The 14755-nt window shown below is 31.0% G+C and overlaps 1 protein-coding gene and 1 long non-coding RNA gene across 2 annotated transcripts; both read right to left on the bottom strand.

Annotated features, from left to right (window-relative positions):
* Positions 1 to 2927: 2927 nt before the first annotated feature.
* Positions 2928 to 6977, bottom strand: LOC118047844 (uncharacterized). Its single transcript, XM_035057249.2, has 6 exons — positions 6464 to 6977; positions 5294 to 5908; positions 4693 to 5142; positions 3961 to 4133; positions 3550 to 3733; positions 2928 to 3182 (listed from the first exon to the last, which is right to left on the bottom strand). Exons 1-6 carry the CDS (start codon positions 6875 to 6877, stop codon positions 3087 to 3089), a joined length of 1932 nt encoding a protein of 643 aa, XP_034913140.1. The 5' UTR covers positions 6878 to 6977; the 3' UTR covers positions 2928 to 3086.
* Positions 6978 to 12211: 5234 nt separating this feature from the next.
* LOC118047846 (uncharacterized) lies at positions 12212 to 12823 on the bottom strand. The gene is made up of 2 exons (XR_004687383.2): positions 12585 to 12823; positions 12212 to 12435 (listed from the first exon to the last, which is right to left on the bottom strand). It is a non-coding gene; the product is annotated as an uncharacterized lncRNA (long non-coding RNA).
* Positions 12824 to 14755: the final 1932 nt, after the last annotated feature.

Here is a 14755-nt window from a genome sequence, read left to right as displayed (position 1 = left end):
ACATTGAAATAATATTAAGTTATCATATGTTAAAATTTATCATTTTTAAAATCACTTATATCTTTCATATCAAACTTATTGGTCAATATTTGCTTAGTAATCTTAATTATATCAGTATTACTTTCTAGTATCAGCACATCATCTACATATGAACAAGCAATGACATGTTGTGTTTGTTTGTTTTTCCCCGTACAAACACATTTATCACATTCATTAGTTTTAAAACTATTCGATAGCATAACATTGTCAAATTTCTCATGCCATAGTTTTGGTGGTTGTTTTAAATCATATAGGATTTAACAAGCATATACATATTTATTACCTTCCCTGGTACTTTGAATCCTTATGGTTGTTTCATATAGATTTATTCGTCTAATTTTCTATTCAAGAAAACAACTTTAAAATTCATATGGTGTATTTCAAGATCATTAAACGCAACTATATCAATTAACATACAAGTAGATGTTATTCTAGTAATTGACGAGTAGATATTTAAGTGGCCAAAGCCTTGCTTTTGCTTGTAATCATTGACCATTAGTGTGGCTTCGTGTTTATTAATAAATCCATCAACTTTCATCCTCTTCTCAAATATACATTTGCACCCTAATGGTTTATCCTAGGATGTATGATTTTTCATGATGAATATTATCTCATTGTTGATGATCTTTCTAGAATGATGCTTTTAAGGTTGGCATTACTTCTTTAAAGCTTTGAGATTTATTTTTGAACAAATAAGGAAGAAAATCAGGATTAGCATTTTTAGAAATTTTAGCCCTCTTATTTTTTCTAGGTTTCTCTTCCTCCTCTACTCCTTGAGGACCACTACTAAAGAACTCATTAGGTCTCATAATAGTCTTTTCTTCTTATGCATTTTTTTCAAGAAAAAATAATTTTAAAAAATGATGCATACATGTATTATATTTGTGCAAATTAGATATTCCTGATATTCATATTAATATATTATAATACACAAGAAAGTGATATATGAATTTATTGTTATCATATCCTATGAATAAATAATTAGCAATACTAAGTCACTTTCTTTGGCAGAGGAACGACAACTTTAGCTCAGCACCCCACTCTTTCCTGTATTTATATAATAGTCTTTCATCTTTCCATAACTCATATGATGTCATGTCCAATTTATTTTGAGATTTTTTTTATTCAAAAATAATTTACTAATAAAATAGCATCTCCACACAAGTTTTAAAATAGTTCTGAATTTATTGACATATCATTTATTATTTAATTCAAAATTGATTCTTGCATTCAACAATACCATTTTGCTACAATGAATAAGGAGTTATGGTTTGATGGATTATACCATGCTTAGAATAAAACTCATCAAAAGGTGAATCATATTTCCCATCTTTATGGCTTCTTGTCTCTTTGATCTTCATGGCTTTTTGTCTCTTTGATCTTCATGATAAATAAATTTGTAACCTCGTTTTTGAAATGTACTTTTAAGGTTTCATCTTTGATTTTTAGCAAATAGACATAACAATATTTTGTTCAAAAAAAAAAAAAAAAAAACCTTTTACAACATCTAACTTACAAAAACTTTAAGTCACATATATTTTTGTGAATTAATACTAGATGCTCATTGTTTTTTGTCTATGGAATAAAAAAATATCTTAGTCAATTTAGATTCTACACCGATTTCACACTTGTGGTTTTGATCGATATGAGATTTTGAGAGTGGATCTAAGTTACTAATCATTTTCAATGTTTTATAATTAACATGACCTAATCTATTATGTTATAAACTCAACCAAATAAACAAAAGAATGATCTTTAATAATCTTCATTCTTTTGTTTAGGTGCAATAGTCATGCAATTGACTTTAAATAGCTCATCACATAACATTCCTTGCCCATAGACATCCCACTCTTGGAGAAGACGAACTTATCATGGTCAAACCAACATAAACCCATTCTTGCTATATAATGAGCTAGAAACTAAATTATTTCACATATAAGAAGCATTAACCATATTGTTTTGAGTTAACTCTTTCAAAAAAGCACCGCCTTTTCATGCCTAGGATCTTGCATGCAAAAGAGTTGCCTAGTCATCTTTCCCGAACCAAGTCTTGTCCTAAACTCTGTGCCTCAAACTTGGTCTAGGTTCGAGTCCGAGGTTCCTAGACTACGTCCCAACCCAAATCCTGAGCACCTAGACCAATCTTGGTCCGAACCCCAAGCATGATCCACGCTCTTTTCAATTTTAGCTATTTAAATCCAATCACATTTGTGTCAACGTACTTGATAAAATATAGCGTAATCTCGTCTCCAGAAAGTCGATGCTTGAGTGGAGGAATGCACAAGTTTACGCATGTAATCAATAGCTACACCAATTGAGTTGTTGTATGGCTTGTGCAGGTATTGAGTCCACAGTGGCCATGAGCCTAGATCTGTTTTCCTTACTCAAAGCACAAGCTTCTGGTCCAGTTAATAATTGTAAATTCGTGCAGCTCTTACATCCAGCAAGACCCCTGCAAGACCTTAAGTAAAAACATGTGTAATAAATATTCCAAAAAACATTTCCCATCAGTTGCTGATCAGCACTTGAAAACAATCTTGCAAGCTTCACTTCAAGTGCTAGTTTTTAGGTTGAAAGGCCATGCTAGTTTTAAGGTTTTAAGTTGAAGGCGTTCTTGCCTGGTTTGATTTCGCTATTTCTATTTGACTGCTATAGTTTTCAAATGTTCAATATATGATGGCCAGATTGAACACGTTCATGCAAAAAATTGGGCACCCCTCTATTCAATAAGTAATCTTTCAAGAACTGTTTCCACAAAATTACAAATTAAACGTGTGGTGCCTCACGAGCAGGGTACAATGGGCAGATTTGGTTAATGCCACTTATGTTCGTTACCTTCTAACCATCTGTGAAAATAGAGAAAATCATTCCGTCATCTAGCCACCATAGTAGCCAAACGAAATTGGATAAATTTCATGCTTTCTTCTACCACTCATTAACCCAACTACAAGTGTGGGATAGAGATTTTGATGAAATAAATGTTACTCTGTTTACACGAATAAATAAGATACTGGTTCCTTTGTCAAAATTGGCAACCACACACTTGATTAGTACAAATCTGGAGCAGGAACAAATGCAGCAGAGTTTTTTAGTGTCTTCCGTGCACGCCAACAAACAGCATTTGCTGTTTCCGATGTTCCCAACTGTTTAGTGCAAAATGTTAACAGTAAGTAATATTGAACAGTATAAAAAAATTCATCTAAATCAACAATGAGGTAGCCACACAATAGAATGTGGCTTTTGAAGATAAAGCAGCATGAGGGAGTGAGTACAGTTAGGAGCAATGGCAGAAAGTGGTGCAGTCCCATGTGATCAAGCAATAAAAGACCATGAGAATTTGAATTTCCAGTGAAAAATGCAGAAGCTAATTTACTTTATCAATCCAGCTGCTAGGATATGCTCATAGAGCATTGCGACATATGCATTTCATTCAGGAAGTGGGTGGTTTGAAGGAGAATAAAAGAAAGACAAACGAGTACTTTAAAGAAAGTAAACGTACAACAAGATTACCTTAATCTCCATCGAGTGGTAATTTTGCCACAAGGTGACATCTTGCCCATAAGTTGCGAGTGCAGATTCATATAATTTTCGGGCATTTGCAAGGCAATCTTTATCACCAACAGATGCAAGGTTCAATTCCAACTCGATGCAAGATCTGTACAAAGCAAGACCAGGATAGGGTAGTGCGAGAAACCTGCAAATTAAAATCAAGATGCAGGTTTAGCTACTACAAATTAATTAGCAAAGCAGAAAGAAAACTAGAGGCAGATTATAGAGTTTGAATTTTTTACCAGAACAATCTTAAACTTACAAATTATTTTGAGAACTGGAAAGGCTTTTTGTATATAGTATGTACTGTTTTCACAGCTTATTGTGACATTGAGCAGGCACTTTATAGACAACTTTCTTTAAGTAACTTACCGCTTATATGTCTTTCTCGCTTTATGAATTCCATCCTTCTGAAGCATAAAATTTACAATAGCAGAAGAGAGGGAAAATCCATCATCACTACCACCATCTTTGGCTACTGAGATAAGAGACATCTCAACCAGCTTGTCCAAATATTTCTTTTGTTTTGCAAAAAAATTGAGTGCCTGTAGCATGAGATTATATTAAAAATTGGTTTGGACCTTAAAAGAGCTTTATCCTGATAGATTAAAAGGAAGGTTAAAACATGAAAAAAGAAAAATAGTAGTTCAACAAAAAGAAACTTGTTTGAAAATAAAACAATTGCATCATGGCATCAAGAGCTAATGTAGCTTTAATTAACCCATTAGAATATTTGCAAAGACAGTTTTACATGTTATTCAACCAAAAAGATACAAACCTTGGACACTAAAGGAGGACGACTAGGGGAGGGGGAAAAGCAAATGAAAGGAGAAGTACTGATGCTTTTTCTATACAAGAATATTAATAATTTGTACTTTTATTTGTAATTTATAAGGCATTAGAGCTCCCCTAATTTTGATCGGGTTTCTGTTTAGGCAAACATTTTACACAGACAATAACATATTTCTCAACAGAGCTCTAAATAAAAACTAATAGAAAAAGTTGATCAACTAGGGCTGGCAGCATAAAATTCACATTTTTGAATAATGCCACAAACTTTAACAGCAGGGAATGGGTTAAAGTACAGGAGTATAGAGAGCATACCATTAGCCATAAGTCCTCAGCTTGTGATATTGACACTTTAGTCAATGCACTTCTAAGGAGTCCTAACACATATTGGAAATCATCCTTACTTGGTGCAGAAGTATCATCAGTAAAAGATTTTATTTCCATAGAGGCTCTTAAAATCCACAACTTTTCTGAATCTGAGAGTTTTCCGCTGCAAAGCCTGTCTGCAAGTTTTCTGGCTTCATCAAACCTACCAAGTTGCAAGTAAAATGAAACATATTGACAAGCAAGATCCTCAGTCATGCATCCCAACACATCAGCCTTCTCGTATACCACCAAAAGGTGTGAAATATAATCTTCAGTGGGGCTGGAGACCTTAGAAGGATCATTTTCTCCTCCTTTGGGAGCAATAGCATCCATCAAAAACTTTATATATAAATTAAACATCATTGGAGAAGGCACAAATTGTAAAGCCTCCTCATATACCTACGTACAGAAAATCAACCATGATCATGAGAGAGTACTCGGCACATTATCTGAAAAGCATTCAGATGATATACCTACTTTTCAATTTTTGAAACCAATGACTCGAACACTTGTCAGATATCAAAATTTCACTAGTTCATAAAAATCATACCTGAATTGCCTTTTGCAACTGAGGAAGCGCTAGAGTTACACTCATATCTGATATACTCTTAGAATCAATCATTTCAAGTCTTGCAAGCCAGTCCCAATATTCTGGTTCTCTGGAAAAGTCTCTTTTCATATCACTTAGCATCTCCTTATGCATTTCTTCTGAATGAGTCAAGTCTGTTGCTTCCAGTATCTCTAATAACCTCTTTCTCAAGCCAAAACTAGAAGGTTGAGCTTCAACAGCTCCAGTATAGATTGTCTGAAGAATGCTCAAACCTTTCTCTTGAAACAAATCCACTTTCATCTCTGACACCTCAGTACCAGCATTTGATCCATCATCATTTCTTCTTTCTTCATCAAGCAACATATCATAATCATGAACCACATTTTCTTTCTCCTCTCCAAGCGCTACCTTCCGCTCCCTTAACTTGTTAAGATATGTCAATTCCATCCGAAGATACTCTACCCAAAGATCCTCTGAATGTGGGCATACCCTCAAACCATTCTGCATAAGAGCACGAGCGGCTGAAACATTCAAGTTATGATCAAATTCCCAAGCTGCAGCATAAATCCAAACTCCAGGCACCTTTGGATGAAACCTAATTAGTTGAGCCAAAACCTACAAATGAACAAAGAAAAAAAAAGACATGATTTCACTGAAAAAAGGAAAAACAAATCCATCCCCAATAATGACAATAATTACCAATTAAACGAAATGAACAAATCAAAAACAACAACACTCCAAAATCAAAAACAACTAGGCACCTAAACAAGAGAAAAACCAAGAGGGGATTGTTAATTCTACAAAAGAAGATCCATTAAATGAGACAACGCCTAAAATGATAAGAAAAAAAAAATCCCTCCTTTATGAATCACAACAAGTGACAGTACCAACCGGCCCCTAAAATCACAAATTTAAAATTTCTAGATAAGAGCAAGATAAAACCCCAAATGATATCTTTATTTCTCCAAAAACAACAACGATAACACACTAAACAACACTAACCAAAGCGATCAAACATACAATTATACATCCAAAGAACCAAAACCCAGATAACCAAACAGAATAAAGCCAAAATGGGTACCCTTAAATTCACAAAAAAAAAAAACAACAGAGTTCTTAACACTAAGCAAACCAATAAATACAGACGACCTCCAAAATAAAAGCTCTCACCTTTTTCATTCTTCCATTCTTTTTATCCTTACAAAACTCCAAATGCCTAAACCAAAGCTCTAAATCTCCCTTAAACCTCATAACAGCAATTCTATAAATCTCAACAATCCTTGAAATCCCAGCAAAATCAGAAACAGACTTTTTATTTCTCCTCTTCCTCTTATCCCCTTGCTTCTCCAGCTCGCGCGCCACTGATTTCTTTCGTAGTCTACGTAGCGAGTCAAGTTGAGTCTCGTAATCAATATAAGCTAAGAAATCTTGCTTTAAGGGACTTGGCCTCTTCAATCTGTACTCAAATTTTCTTCTTTGTTTCACTATCTCTGCTATTTCTTGTCGTGTGAATATGCCTTTACGTTCTAGGTCGTCTAGCTCGTCGACCATCCGTTCGAGCTTGTATTGGACTGTGTCCGCCATGGCTGTTTTCGGGTTTGGTGAGTTCACTACGCGCTGGACTGCGAGAAAAAGGAGGGGTTTTTTGAGAGATTTGTGTTTAGGGTTTAAGCAAGGTAGTTGTCGTAATATGAGACATCATTTTAAAGTTCAATATGGACTGGGCTGCTAGTTGGGCCAATGATTACAAGGTTGTTTCTAGTTAAGACTCGAAAACCCAATTTATCTGATCCCGTTTAGGGCGGGGAGATTGTCAAGTCAATCCCTATAATAGTCTATTCTAAAATGATATTATTTTTTTTAAAAAAATTAAAAACTATAAAAAAAATAATTTATTTTACACAAATTAAAAAATTCATTGGAATTAATTGAAATAATCAATTGGATTGTGAATTGACTCACTAAGTCACTCATAAGTGACCGAGTCAATCGAATCGTAATTTGATCATCGAGCCACCTAAATTTTACCTGGTCAAAGTTTAAAATAGTTCAAAAAACATTTGACTTGAAACAAGCTTTGAGTCAATGGATTTCCAAGTTAACTTACCTAGTCAACTGAAGTTTAATAATTAAGATTTAAAATTGATTTACGTGTGTGTGCTTGCTAGGGGATGCTACATTGTAAGATTCTAAATTAATTTTTAACATAAAAAATGTGTAAAAATAATGTTGATGTAATGGATGTATTTTTTTATATTATTTTTAGAGAGAGAGAGACTCATGCTACATTGAATGTAAGATTCTAAATTAATTTTTAACATAAAAAAACAGTGTACGAAAACAAAAGCGTTGATGTAATGGATGTCTTTTTTTATATTATTTTTTAATTTAGAAATGAAAAGATAGTGTTTATGTTTATTAAATATATATATATATATATGAAAAAATATATTTGTTAATGCTAATAAATACTATATGATCTTTATATTAATAAATTCAAAAATAATTTACTTCAATTGTGCCTTTTTATTTTCTACATTTTTGTTTATTTTATCTTAGAGATTAATTCTAGTTTCTAAGAACAAATGGTCTTCATTTTTATAAATCAATCATACAAATATAACTTATATATAAAATATAAAAGAAAAAAAATTAAAGATAAATTACAATAATCTCTTTAAAGTATTATAGATTGAAGAAAAAATACAAAAAAACATTAATTAGTATTTTAAAATAAATTAAACAATTTTAAAAATAACAAAGAGATATTAATTAAAATTAGAAAAAAAAATATTGAGAAAAAAACAACTCACTACTACGTTTAGCCAAGAATTAAAAAGCCTTGGCACGTATAGGCCTAGATACCCAGGGTTGCACACCTGGTTTATTTTTTTTTAACAAACGACACATCATTTATTATGATATATAACTCACTACTAGAAAATTAAAAAACAATAACGAAAACTCTAACATAAAATATTTTGTCTTTATTTATTGATAAAAATCACAATGAAAAATTTTTATCGATAATTTATGATGGAAACGACGATGGAATAATATATATATATATATATATATTGTTGTCAATTCCATAGGCATGGCTAACATGTCAAATTGCCGATGAAATTTTGATAAATAATTTTAAAATAAATTAAAATCTGACAATTCCTCATCTCCCCTCCATTTGTTCTTCTTCCTTAAAACAAAAACACATTTGCCCTTCCCATTAACTCTAACAGAATACCTCCCCCACTCACAAATATGATGCTAAGATCGTATATCTCTTCTACCCATCTCAAGTTTGATTTCTTCTTCTTCGTTTAGTAAACTTAGGGTTTGACATTGTTAAATCATATGTTATGGTTAGGTTTTTTAATTGATTTGGGGGTGATTTATTTGCCATTTGGTTTATGTGATTTTGGGTTTTTTGGGTTTTGTTGATTTTTGCATGTTGGTAATAAAGAAAGATTGTTTTTTGAATTTTAGGTATTGTTTTAAATTATTATTATTTTACTTGGTTTAGTGAAGGATTTATTTTGTTGATAATTTAAATAGTTTCATGGTGAAAAGACATGAATTAAGTAGGATTTTGAGTTTAATGTGAAGTTGTGAAATGAAATTGAATTGAGAGATTATTGTTTAAATTTTGATTGAAGGTTAAAATATGGATTGGAGATTAAACTTGAAACTTTTATTGTAGCAAGCTATGGTTTTATGTTTTTATAAGTGTAAGATCTTTGAGTTTTGTAATGAATGGTGATACATGAATTAATTGTTATTAGTGCTCTCATTTATTGTTGGGATTGTAACTTTTGGGATTATAACTTATTTATGAATATGTAAAGAAAAAATTATGATTTTTATGAATGTCTAGAAGTATTTGTCTTCTTCTCGTTTAGTATCATTGTGTTAATTATTTTTTCTTAGGTATCATGTATTCAAGAAGAAACAAGTTCAACAAAAACGATATTGCTTCATCAAGTAGTAGTTTCGATATAATTGTGTTATGAATTTATGTGATGATTATAAAGAGACATCTAATGTACAATTTACCAACCAATGCTCAACCACTAAAGACAATAAAAGATCCATCATTTTCTTCGATAAAGCATGTTTCAAGCAGAATAGAGGGGTGACCTCTCCATGTAATTAATGTTTTGTAACATGATGTTATTTTTTGTCTTAAGCTATTTTAAGTTTTACATTACATAAAAATGACTTTGATGAATTGAATTTCAAGGTTACCAATATTGAAGCTGCATGTCCGCTCACCTCTCTAATGAAGTGGTCGTTCGAATAAACATTGTTTGAATGGAATCAGTTTCATGATCATCATGAATGAATGTATATAGTAGATGTTTAAGGTTAATAATCTCTTATTTGAGTTACAAGTCTTTAAAAACTAATTAATATATGAAATCAGTTAAAAAAGAATTTTGGCGGGACAAGAGCAACAAAGTGCTTGCTAGGAGAGTGGGGGAAAACCGCAGTGCAACTAGATAAGTTTAAATCAAATAATGTTATATTATTGTAAATTCATCATCAATCTTGTTTTTACTTAACAATTTTTTGTATCAGGTTGTGTGATTTATGATACGATGCTTGTAAACAAACAATTAGAAAAGCCAACTCTAATGATGTTGAGAAGCAAAAAAGATATAAGCCGAGGCTTGTTATAGAGAGTAATTGAAAATTATTTCAATAATTTATGGAATAAAAAAGCTTTAAGAAGCGCTCCTGATGTTACACATAACAAAAATAAAGAAATGCATAGTTCAATGAGCAAGCACACTAGAGAAGAAAAGAAAGGAGGAAAAATTTTGGATGCGTGTGAACCAACTTTCATGGAGTTATATGAGGACTCATATAAAAAAAGCAGACAAGGGAAAAGAGAAAACAATTGTCGATATAGAAGCAAAAATGTTCATTGTAAGTTTTTTATATATATAATTATCATTGCCTTAATAATATTCATTTGCATCAATAGTATGATTTAATTTAGGAATTTGACTTGTTTTTTTTTTTTTTATAGGAGCCATATAACGCAAACATGCAATGAAATTTAGCAAAGTCACTTCCACTCATCCTTTTTATGATCCACAACTATTGTCAGAGACTGTTGCAAGCAATGAACTCAATAGGAAATTGGGTTTATGGCATACCTTTTGACATCAATCCAAGACATGAGGGAAGACCAAGTTGTTTTAACTATATACATATCATATTCTAGTCCAAAACAATGCATCATAGAACTTTGATGAACCGGTCTAGAATATAGTTTAAGAATAATTGTCTATTGAGATGCAGAATATGAGAGCAGAAATGAAAACAGAACCCTAACAAGAAAATAAAATGTCTTGGGCTTAGATAAATGCATATATAGATATATCTTTTCCTCTCCTTCCAGACCTTCTAGTTTAAGACATTTTTCCCCTTCTAAACCTTCTAGTTCAAGATCTTAGGAATTTTAATGTATTGTTCACACACACACACGTTTGCTTAAAAATTTATTGCATATGGAATATTGTTTATCTTATTATTATGAACTATTTAAATGTAATGTGAAATTTGTATAAGTACATTTTATTTTGGTCATGCGTTTTTGTTGTGGATTATTGTGAATTATGGTTGTGGTTTATGTATTTTATAATTGTTGTTGTTTATTTGTTTGTTTAGGTGATAATTATAGGCTTAGGGATTCAACATCTATATATAAAACCACAAATGGAATCAGGACTGAAAATAGCTATCGAAAATTTAGTTGCCAATGGAGTTTTTGATGGAAAATAGATGGGAAAATCTTATTTTTTTGGCATGATTATTTTGTTAGCAATTAAAAATACCAATGGAATTTAGCTTAAACGCCAACAAAATATCCTATCAGTGTTGTTCAATTTTATAGTAGTATCTTGGCATCCATAAGATAATTTTCTGGTTACCTGGTGATTGAGAAATTGAGGTCCAAGTTTTTAAATTTCAAAAATTCATTTTCAACTTGCTTTCATATAAAAATACCTTAAAAATCCTAATAACCTCAATAAACTCATTTTCAAATCAAAACACCCTCTAATCACTCTAAGAAAATAAAAACTAAACAATTTTTTTTTTTAATATGTACCCATATTTACTTTTTCCATCAAGATTATAAGGCAATACCATTTACAAAATAAACTCATTAACATACATCAAGATTGAATTTTTTTTATAACTAAAATATAAATCATTTGAGCACTTTCTCTATCCTCAACTTTTTCCCATGACTTTTCTTACCTTGTTTAATTTTTAGCATGAAAAAATATCGGCTTTGGTATCAGCAAATTCACAATAAGTTTTTTAGAATTAATTTTCATTATAGCTTGTTTGCAATCCTGAGAATTGAATTCAATTTAGAAAGCAAAATGAATTCTTGCGCTTAGAACTCTTTTGAGAGTATTAATTGGACTGATTTCCCATATGATTTGGTTTTGCACCATTTTTATAAATTGAATTCCAAGGAATTCAATTTATAAGAATTCAATTTATAAAAAAGGTGCAAAACTAAATCCGATGGAAGATCCTCTAGTTTACCAAAGTAATCTCTTTATTTTTCTTAGCCAATTATGCGTGGATGATTGAGTTTTTGTAACAAAAAGAAATAAACATGATACAAATATTTCTCTACTAAGGACATCTTCAATGCTCAGCAACCTAATTTCAGCCATTCAATCAGATTTATAACATGCCAAAAACATACATATGAGTGGCCAATTATTTAGGGGAAGTTTGACATATTTTCAACTTGAGTCATTCCCCAGAAATAAGACCTCCATATCCAGGAATCGATGCCATCTAAAGCCACAGCCAGTCAATATATATATATATATATATATATATATATTATATATATATATATAAAGGAAAAAGAAAAGAGAAGAAAAACAAAGAGAAATCATCTGTGTTTTCTTGCAAATTAAATGACATGATTTTCCCAGTCAGCGTCGAGTTTGTACATGCCATGGCAGTTAATTGTAACGATGGGACTGATGAAGGAAGGAAGGAAGGAAAGAAACAGTAGTTTAGATGAAGTCGATAACACTTAGCAGAGGTTGAAACAGCAAAGGTAATCAAAGCAGCTCTCTGAGCAATCATAACAGCAGGAACAGCTGCAATATCCCCCATCAAACACAAACACAAACACAAACACAAACAATCAATTACACACTCAAAAGAAAATTGGATTTTTTCTTTTGATTCAGAACGGAAAAACAGAAGACAAACCCAATAAAGATAGAGCAAATAATAATAATGATACCATTCGTCGACAGCTTTTTCCTGTTCATCTTCTTCTACGTGGTAATCCCTGTCAATGGCCATTGTTGCTGGTGGCTCCATCCCTGTCTCTCGCTCTCTCTCTCTCTCTCTCTCTCTCTAGATTGTTGTTAACTGTTCGCCAACTAAGCAAGACTCTTTTCTTTTTTGTTCTTTAGAGAAAAGAAGGAATGGGAAGTGAAAGTGAATGACAGGGAAGGGATGGGAAAGGAAATAAACAAGTGCCTATGATCACGTGAATGCATTCCTCGCTTTCCATTTCTTTATTTGTTTTAGTGTTTAATAATGAATAAAGATAATTCATCAATAAAAATAAAAGACATTTTTTTTAATTGTGTCTTTAGTAATAACTCCTTTATTGAACTATGCTATCGTTGTGACATAAAAATCAGTTGAATATAAAAAATAATATTTAAATTATCAGATTATTTTTTACAATATTATAAAATCTGATATAATTATTTAAATTTAAAAAATCTTAACCTGATTATTTAAATTTTGAGAGATTAATATAGATTAAAAAAATAATTGAAAAATAGCATAGTTTGAACATCATTTTAATCATGTTTTGAAAAATATATTTTTTTTATAAATTAATTAATTTTAATAAAAATTACCTTAAAATTTTATAAAGATACAATAATTAAAACATAAGATTTAATGGCCAAAAAAGGAAAAAAAAATAATGTGATGTGATATGAGAGAAAAATTAAAAAAAAAATAAAAATAAGTCAAGTGAATTAACCCTAAATTAATCTTTTCTTTTTTGAAGTGGAGATGAATTTGCGGAGGCATTTTTTTTTCTATGCAATCAAAATCGGGGGGGGGGGGAATAATAATATAAAAATTAGACGAGAAGATAAAAATGAAAGAACCAACCGAAAAATAATAATACAATATACTGATTTGCCGGTGATTCTTTCAATACATGGAGAAAGGCACACCACACAATTCCTGCTACTTGCAGATACTTGCAGATATATAATTAAAAATAAAAAATATTATTTTAATATATTTTAATTTTAATATTAAAAATATTTTAAAAAATAATCATATATTACCCTTCGACCCAAAGAATTAGATTGAGACATTGTTAGGAATGCCATATTTGATCTGTATGGATTCCATTTAAATTATGCTTATTATTTTATGACAAAAGACATCTTTTTGTTGGGAATTTAACATTTTTTTAATTCAGAAACTCCTGCAGAATGCTCAATTAAAAAGATTAGTGGAAGCAGATTCAATAATTGAGAGAGGTTTGCTGTTCCAATTGTCACTTTTAACTTAACATGAATTTATTATATTCTTTGTGGCAAAGATCACTAGACATTGAGAAAAAGAGAAAAAAATAATAAAAAGAAGGGATCACGTTCAAGATACCCTGGCCGTAGGCATGCCGCTCGAGGCAAGCATAATCTTCAAACGGATGAGGTTGTGTTTGGAAATACAGATGAAACTATATTTTTAAAATTTTTAATGTTTTTTCATTTAAAATATTTTTATATTTTCAGATTATTTTTATGCATTAATATAAAAAATATTTCTAATCACCACCACCATCAGAATCTCCACTTTAATTCTAAAATAGATAAAAAAACCCGACGTGAGCAGATGAAGACAAAACTAAACGAGAGAAGGGTGATGTTGCCTGAGAAGTGCTGAACCGGGGGAGGTTTTAGGGGAGATAACAGTGCATCTTTGCCAGGCAATTGACTACAAAGGATATCATGCAATAGTAGGTCAATGTTTGGACCCCTCAGTGTCACGTGGAGGAGGATAGGTAGCTTTAACTAGGGCCTAGAGAGTCCGCTATTCTTTATTGGTACGGGGGACCTAAAAATATGTTAGCCTCTAGTCTTGTAACGGATAGTAATTTTAAGACAGAATTAGAAAAACGTGAGATCAGGAAAGTTAATAAATTTAGTTAATTTATAATATAATTATATAAAAAAAGTAAAATATTTAAAACTCAATCACTAATTAAATCAAATAATAAAGAACGAATTAAAGAAAAAAATCAATTTTAAAAAAAAAAACAAAATATCTGAACTATGTTAACATGTAAAATTTATAGCCTAGTTGCGAGGTTTGGATAATTTTATAGAAATAAAAGTAAAAAAAATTATGAAGTTAAAAGCCTAATAACCTAAT

The sequence above is a fragment of the Populus alba genome, chromosome 7, assembly GCF_005239225.2.
Source record: "Populus alba chromosome 7, ASM523922v2, whole genome shotgun sequence".
Taxonomy (NCBI): Eukaryota; Viridiplantae; Streptophyta; class Magnoliopsida; order Malpighiales; family Salicaceae; genus Populus; species Populus alba.
The sequence above is the reverse complement of the archived record's forward strand: the minus strand, read 5'-3'. Positions and strand labels throughout refer to the sequence as shown.